This window comes from Eucyclogobius newberryi, unplaced genomic scaffold (genome assembly GCF_026437365.1).
Source record: "Eucyclogobius newberryi isolate DKJ021-1_F unplaced genomic scaffold, fEucNew1.0.hap1 SCAF_16, whole genome shotgun sequence".
In the NCBI taxonomy this organism is placed as follows: domain Eukaryota; kingdom Metazoa; phylum Chordata; class Actinopteri; order Gobiiformes; family Gobiidae; genus Eucyclogobius; species Eucyclogobius newberryi.
Window position 1 is genome coordinate 35,503,664 of NW_027315790.1, and position 8,743 is coordinate 35,512,406.

The window sequence follows — 8,743 nt, forward strand, 5'->3', positions numbered from 1 at the left end:
CTTCATAAACGTCTCGGTCAAATTTGTCCATTTCCAAATTAAGTCTGAATGAATTGAACCATTTTTCACATTTGCCTCATGTCTGTTCCTCTCTCAGTCTCTCAGGACCAAGCACAGCCCTGTCTGACCCCTCCTTCCACAGGCAGTGAGTGGACCATCCTCCCCTTCTGTGTATGCTCCTCCCCTTCTGTGTATGCTCCTCCCCTTCTGTGTTTGCTCCTCCCCTTCTGTGTATGCTCCTCCCCTTCTGTGTTTGCTCCTCCCCTTCTGTGTTTGCTCCTCCCCTTCTGTGTATGCTCCCCCCCTTCTGTGTATGCTCCTCCCCTTCTGTGTTTGCTCCTCCCCTTCTGTGTTTGCTCCTCCCCTTCTGTGTTTGCTCCTCCCCTTCTGTGTATCTCTCAGTATAAGACCTGTACAGGAACCTCAGGCACCACATGACTCTCAGTATAAGACCTGTACAGGAACCTCAGGCACCACATGACTCTCAGTATAAGACCTGTACAGGAACCTCAGGCACCACATGACTCTCAGTATTAGACCTGTACAGGAACCTCAGGCACCACATGACTCTCAGTATAAGACCTGTACAGGAACCTCAGGCACCACATGACTCTCAGTATTAGACCTGTACAGGAACCTCAGGCACCACATGACCCTCAGTATAAGACCTGTACAGGAACCTCAGGCACCAATGACTCTCAGTATAAGACCTGTACAGGAACCTCAGGCACCAATGACTCTCAGTATAAGACCTGTACAGGAACCTCAGGCACCACATGACTCTCAGTATAAGACCTGTACAGGAACCTCAGGCACCACATGACTCTCAGTATAAGACCTGTACAGGAACCTCAGGCACCACATGACTCTCAGTATAAGACCTGAACAGGAACCTCAGGCACCACATGACTCTCAGTATAAGACCTGAACAGGAACCTCAGGCACCACATGACTCTCAGTATAAGACCATTGAGCACAACACTCTGGATCACACCAGAAACGCTCTCATTTCACTTGAAATAAAGTGCTTTACACACAATCTAAACCCCGCCCCCTTTTACTTTAGATAAATGTAAAGTTTTAAATCAGACTTTCTTTCCACATAAATCTAGAGATTGTTTTATTTATATTTTATTTATTTAAATTATTTAAGCCAGGGCCCTCCCACACGCTTATGGGGCCCCCCACACACTCACAGGGCCCCCCCAACACGCTCAGGGGGCCCCCACACACTCACAGAGCCCCCCACACGCTCACAGGGCCCTCCCACACGCTCATGGGGCCCCCCACACACTCACAGGGCCCTCCCACAAGCTCAAAGGGCCCCCCACACGCTCACAGGGCCCCCCACACTTTCACGGGGGCCCCCACACGCTTACGGGGCCCCCCCCCACATGCTCACGGGCCTCCCCACACGCTCACAGGGCCCTGCTCATGCTCACAGGGCCCCCCACACGCTCACGGGGCCCTCCCACACGCTCACAGGGCCCCCCACACGCTCATGGATGAAGTAAATATGTTTGTGTCTTTGGTCCCAGCTGGTTCCTTGGGGCCCCCTCTAGTCCGGTCCCTGGTCCGGTCTCTGAAGTCCTGTTGTTTGTCTGATTTTAACGAGGCCCCTGGAGGCTCTTGGCTGGAGTTAAAACGTCTCAGACCTTCTCAGTCCGTCCTCCTCCTCCTTCGCTCGCTCTGTCGTTCACAGGGCCCCTCACACGCTCACGGGGCCCCTCACACGCTCACGGGGCCCCTCACACGCTCACGGGGCCCCTCACACGCTCACGGGGCCCCTCACACGCTCACGGGGCCCCTCACACATCTTTCAGCACCGTTTATGAACAAAAGGAACTGTTCACGAGACGATCAAAGCCGTTTATCGATGACATTTTAACAAACCAAATTGTGTTTTGTCTCGTTCGTTTAACTGTTGTTGTCGTTGTTGTTTGTATTTGTTGCTTGTCAGTTACATTTTGTCAGTTACTTTCAGAGAGTTTGATGGAGCCGAGTCGTTTGTTCTGTAACGTTTGTTTTAGATTTGAATCCGTTTCATTTGTAACTTTCATATAAATGTAACGACTTTGTCCAAATGTTCAGAATCTTTGAGCCACAAACACGTCGCAGCAAAACTGGCAGTGAAAATGCTTTGTTCCAGTGTAATTTAGTTTGTTTTTTTTAAATACATCATTGTTAACAAATGACAAACTGTCAAAATTAAATTTAAAAAAACGTTTAGTGTTTTATTTGTTGTTAGATTCTTCAAAAGAATTCAGATTTCATTCGACGTATTTGTGATTTTCCAGGCGATTTGTGACATTTTAATTGCTTATTTTACAATATATTCTTTATGACTTTTGTTTTTAAAACTGTTTAAACTTAAACATATTTAGATTTGCTTCTAAAAAGATCAGATTTCAAGCAGGAGAAAGATCAATAATAACTTTGACATGTTTAATGAGTGGATTGAACTGTAATATTTGGACTCTTTTGAGTGGTTTGTGCACATGACACGTCACATGACACGTCACATGACACGTCACATGACACGTCACATGACACGTCACATGACACGTCACAGGAGATGACCGTAAGTAAAGGTCAGGAGCAGTGATGATGAACCTGTCGTCAGGGGTGGTCCTGGCGGGGTTTGAGGGCTTGTTCTCTCTGCGTTGGCCCCTGGTCGGGCTCTTGTTGTCCCTGTGGCTCTTTGAGCTTCTCGTCGACGCCCTCGTCATTTTTGTCATCATTTCGCGGCCTGTTTTACACAAACCTATATTCGTCTTCATTGCTGCCGTTCTCTTGAACTCGCTCGTTGCCAGCAGCGTGATCTACCCGAGGCTCCTGTGGGACCTGGGCCGGGTGGGGCCGGGTCTGAGTCCTGGCTCAGAGCTTGATCTGGTCAGGGTCTCGGTCAGGAGCTGTCTGACTCAGGCCTTCCTGTTACACGTCATGGGCAGTTCCAGTTTCATGCTCTTGGGGGCGATGTCTCTGGATCGGTACTTGTCCATCATGTGTCCGATGCAATATGTGACGCTCATGTCTCCTCGGCGAGTCCTGTGTCTGCTGCTCGTCTGCTGGTTCTGTCCTCTGGCCATGGTCGGAGTCGTGATTGCTCTGGTGAGCCGCCTGCCTTTGTGCGCCAACGTGGTGTACCGGATCTACTGCGACCCGTACACCATCATCGGCCTGAGCTGCCCGGGGCCCATGGCGCAGCTCGCTGTGGCGTACGGCTTCTTCTTAGTGGTGGTGGTTCTGTTCGTCCCTGGGTCGTTCGTGTTGTTCTCCTACGGCAGGATCCTGTGGGTTTGCCTGTTTCGCTCACGCTCCTTCAGCCGTAAAGCGCTGGAGACGTGCGGGCCACACATCGCAGTGTTCCTGAACTATCTGCTCAGCACGGCCTTCGATCTTCTGCACCGCCGTGTGTCTTCCAGCTCCAGACCGAGCAGAGCCCTCGAGGGTCTGGCCACTGCCGCCTCCCTCTTCTCAGTGATGGTTCCAACTGTTTTGAATCCGCTTGTGTACGGACTCAAAGTCACCGACATTTACAGACAAATCACCAAACTTCTGAGGCGCTAACGCGCTGTACCAGCAGGGGGAGCGCTAACCCGCTGTACCAGCAGGGGGAGGGCTAACCCGCTGTACCAGCAGGGGGAGCGCTAACCCGCTGTACCAGCAGGGGGAGCGCTAACCCGCTGTACCAGCAGGGGGAGGGCTAACCCGCTGTACCAGCAGGGGGAGCGCTAACCCCCACTGTCAGAGACCCCCAATGTCTCACTACAGGACAGAGGTCTCACTTCAGGACAGATGTCTCACTACAGGACAGAGGTCTCACTTCAGGACAGATGTCTCACTTCAGGACAGAGGTCTAACTTCAGGACAGATGTCTCACTACAGGACAGATGTCTCACTTCAGGACAGATGTCTCACTACAGGACAGAGGTCTCACTTCAGGACAGATGTCTCACTTCAGGACAGAGGTCTAACTTCAGGACAGATGTCTCACTACAGGACAGATGTCTCACTTCAGGACAGATGTCTCACTACAGGACAGAGGTCTCACTTCAGGACAGATGTCTCACTACAGGACAGATGTCTCACTACAGGACACAGGTCTCACTACAGGACAGATGTCTCACTTCAGGACAGATGTCTCACTACAGGACAGAGGTCTCATTACAGGACAGATGTCTCACTACAGGACAGATGTCTCACTTCAGGATAGATGTCTCAATACAGGACAGAAGTCTCACTACAGGACAGATGTCTCACTTCAGGACAGATGTCTCACTACAAGACAGATGTCTCACTTCAGGACAGATGTCTCACTACAGGACAGATGTTTCACTTCAGGACAGATGTCTCACTACAGGACAGATGTCTCACTACAGGACATAGGTCTCACTACAGGACAGATGTCTCACTACAGGACAGATGTTTCACTTCAGGACAGATGTCTCACTACAGGACAGATGTCTCACTACAGGACAGATGTCTCACTTCAGGACAGATGTCTCACTTCAGGACAGATGTCTCACTACAGGGCAGATGTCTCACTACAGGACAGATGTCTCACTACAGGGCAGATGTCTCACTTCAGGACAGATGTCTCACTACAGGACAGAGGTCTCACTACAGGACAGAAGTCTCACTTCAGGAAAGATGTCTCACTATAGGACAGATGTCTCACTACAGGACAGATGTCTCACAACAGGACAGATGTCTCACTTCAGGACAGATGTCTCACTACAGGACAGATGTCTCACTACAGGACAGATATCTCACTTCAGGACAGATGTCTCACTTCAGGACAGATGTCTCACTACAGGACAGATGTCTCACTTCAGGACAGATGTCTCACTTCAGGACAGATGTCTCACTACAGGACTGATGTCTCACTACAGGACAGATGTCTCACTTCAGGACAGATGTCTCACTATAGGAGAGAGATCTCACTTCAGGACAGATGTCTCACTTCAGGACAGAGGTCTCACTACAGGACAGATGTCTCACGAGAGGACAAAGGTCTCACTTCAGGACAGATGTCTCACTGCAGGACAGAGGTCTCACTTCAGGACAGAGGTCTCACGACAGGACAGATGTCTCACTACAGGACAGATATCTCACTACAGGACGGATGTCTCACTATAGGACAGAGGTCTCACTACAGGACAGATGTCTCACTACAGGACAGATGTCTCACTTCAGGACAGAGGTTTCACTACAGGACAGATGTCTCACTTCAGGACAGATGTCTCACTTCAGGACAGATGTCTCACTACAGGACAGATGTCTCACTTCAGGATAGATGTCTCACTACAGGACAGAGGTCTCACTACAGGACAGATGTCTCACTACAGGACAGATGTCTCACTACAGGACAGAAGTCTCACTACAGGACAGATGTCTCACTTCAGGACAGATGTCTCACTACAGGACAGATGTCCCACTTCAGGACAGATGTCTCACTAGAGGACAGATGTCTCACTACAGGACAGATGTCTCACTACAGGACAGATGTTTCACTTCAGGACAGATGTCGCACTACAGGACAGATGTCTCACTACAGGACAGATATCTCACTACAGGACAGATGTCTCACTACAGGACATAGGTCTCACTACGGGACAGATGTCTCACTACAGGACAGATGTCTCACTTCAGGACAGATGTCTCACTACAGGACAGATGTCTCACTTCAGGACAGATGTCTCACTACAGGACAGATGTCTCACTTCAGGACAGATGTCTCACTTCAGGACAGATGTCTTACTACAGGACAGATGTCTCACTTCAGGACAGATGTCTCACTACAGGACAGAGGTCTCACTACGGGACAGATGTCTCACTACAGGACAGATGTCTCACTTCAGGACAGATGTCTCACTACAGGACAGATGTCTCACTTCAGGACAGATGTCTCACTACAGGACAGATGTCTCACTTCAGGACAGAGGTCTCACTACAGGACGGATGTCTCACTACAGGACAGATGTCTCACTACAGGACAGAGGTCTCACTTCAGGACAGATGTCTCACTACAGGGCAGATGTCTCACTACAGGACAGATGTCTCACTACAGGACAGATGTCTCACTTCAGGACAGATGTCTCACTACAGGGCAGATGTCTCACTACAGGACAGATGTCTCACTACAGGACAGATGTCTCACTTCAGGACAGATGTCTCACTTCAGGACAGATGTCTCACTACAGGGCAGATGTCTCACTACAGGACAGATGTCTCACTACAGGACAGATGTCTCACTACAGGGCAGATGTCTCACTTCAGGACAGATGTCTCACTACAGGACAGAGGTCTCACTACAGGACAGAAGTCTCACTTCGGGAAAGATGTCTCACTATAGGACAGATGTCTCACTACAGGACAGATGTCTCACAACAGGACAGATGTCTCACTTCAGGACAGATGTCTCACTACAGGACAGATGTCTCACTACAGGACAGATATCTCACTTCAGGACAGATGTCTCACTTCAGGACAGATGTCTCACTACAGGACAGATGTCTCACTTCAGGACAGATGTCTCACTACAGGACAGATGTCTCACTTCAGGACAGAGGTCTCACTACAGGACAGATGTCTCACTACAGGACAGATGTCTCACTACAGGACAGAGGTCTCAATTCAGGACAGATGTCTCACTACAGGGCGGATGTCTCACTTCAGGACAGATGTCTCACTACAGGACAGATGTTTCACTTCAGGACAGATGTCTCACTACAGGACAGATGTCTCACTACAGGACGGATGTCTCACTTCAGGACAGATGTCTCACTTCAGGACAGATGTCTCACGAGAGGACAAAGGTCTCACTACAGGACAGAGGTCCCACTACAGGACAGATGTCTCACTGCAGGACAGAGGTCTCACTTCAGGACAGAGGTCTCACGACAGGACAGATGTCTCACTACAGGACAGATGTCTCACTTCAGGACAGATGTCTCACTTCAGGACAGATGTCTCACTACAGGACAGATGTCTCACTTCAGGACAGATGTCTCACTACAGGACAGAGGTCTCACTACGGGACAGATTCTCACTACAGGACAGATGTCTCACTTCAGGACAGATGTCTCACTACAGGACAGATGTCTCACTTCAGGACAGATGTCTCACTACAGGACAGATGTCTCACTTCAGGACAGATGTCTCACTACAGGACAGATGTCTCACTTCAGGACAGAGGTCTCACTACAGGACAGATGTCTCACTACAGGACAGAGGTCTCACTTCAGGACAGATGTCTCACTACAGGGCAGATGTCTCACTTCAGGACAGATGTCTCACTACAGGGCAGATGTCTCACTACAGGACAGATGTCTCACTACAGGACAGATGTCTCACTACAGGACAGATGTCTCACTTCAGGACAGATGTCTCACTTCAGGACAGATGTCTCACTACAGGGCAGATGTCTCACTACAGGACAGATGTCTCACTACAGGACAGATGTCTCACTACAGGACAGATGTCTCACTACAGGACAGAGGTCTCAATTCAGGACAGATGTCTCACTACAGGGCGGATGTCTCACTTCAGGACAGATGTCTCACTACAGGACAGATGTTTCACTTCAGGACAGATGTCTCACTACAGGACAGATGTCTCACTACAGGACGGATGTCTCACTTCAGGACAGATGTCTCACTTCAGGACAGATGTCTCACGAGAGGACAAAGGTCTCACTACAGGACAGAGGTCCCACTACAGGACAGATGTCTCACTGCAGGACAGAGGTCTCACTTCAGGACAGAGGTCTCACGACAGGACAGATGTCTCACTACAGGACAGATATCTCACTACAGGACGGATGTCTCACTACAGGACAGAGGTCTCACTACAGGACAGATGTCTCACTACAGGACAGATGTCTCACTTCAGGACAGAGGTTTCACTACAGGACAGATGTCTCACTTCAGGACAGATGTCTCACTTCAGGACAGATGTCTAACTTCAGGACAGATGTCTCACTACAGGATAGATGTCTCACTACAGGACAGAGGTCTCACTACAGGACAGATGTCTCACTACAGGACAGATGTCTCACTACAGGACAGAAGTCTCACTACAGGACAGATGTCTCACTTCAGGACAGATGTCTCACTACAGGACAGATGTCCCACTTCAGGACAGATGTCTCACTAGAGGACAGATGTCTCACTACAGGACAGATGTCTCACTACAGGACAGATGTTTCACTTCAGGACAGATGTCGCACTACAGGACAGATGTCTCACTACAGGACATAGGTCTCACTACGGGACAGATGTCTCACTACAGGACAGATGTCTCACTTCAGGACAGATGTCTCACTACAGGACAGATGTCTCACTTCAGGACAGATGTCTCACTACAGGACAGATGTCTCACTTCAGGACAGATGTCTCACTTCAGGACAGATGTCTCACTACAGGACAGATGTCTCACTTCAGGACAGATGTCTCACTACAGGACAGAGGTCTCACTACGGGACAGATTCTCACTACAGGACAGATGTCTCACTTCAGGACAGATGTCTCACTACAGGACAGATGTCTCACTTCAGGACAGATGTCTCACTACAGGACAGATGTCTCACTTCAGGACAGATGTCTCACTACAGGACAGATGTCTAACTTCAGGACAGATGTCACACTACAGGACAGATGTCTCACTACAGGACAGAAGTCTCACTACAGGACAGATGTCTCACTTCAGGACAGATGTCTCACTACAGGACAGATATCCC

The 8,743-nt window shown here is 49.5% G+C and overlaps 1 protein-coding gene across 1 annotated transcript; it reads left to right on the forward strand.

Moving 5' to 3' along the window:
• The first annotated feature begins 2,604 nt into the window (after positions 1–2,604).
• LOC140361552 (olfactory receptor 11A1-like) lies at positions 2,605–3,570 on the forward strand. The gene has a single exon (XM_072447263.1). It carries the CDS (start codon positions 2,605–2,607, stop codon positions 3,568–3,570), a length of 966 nt encoding a protein of 321 aa, XP_072303364.1.
• The last annotated feature ends 5,173 nt before the right edge of the window (positions 3,571–8,743 follow it).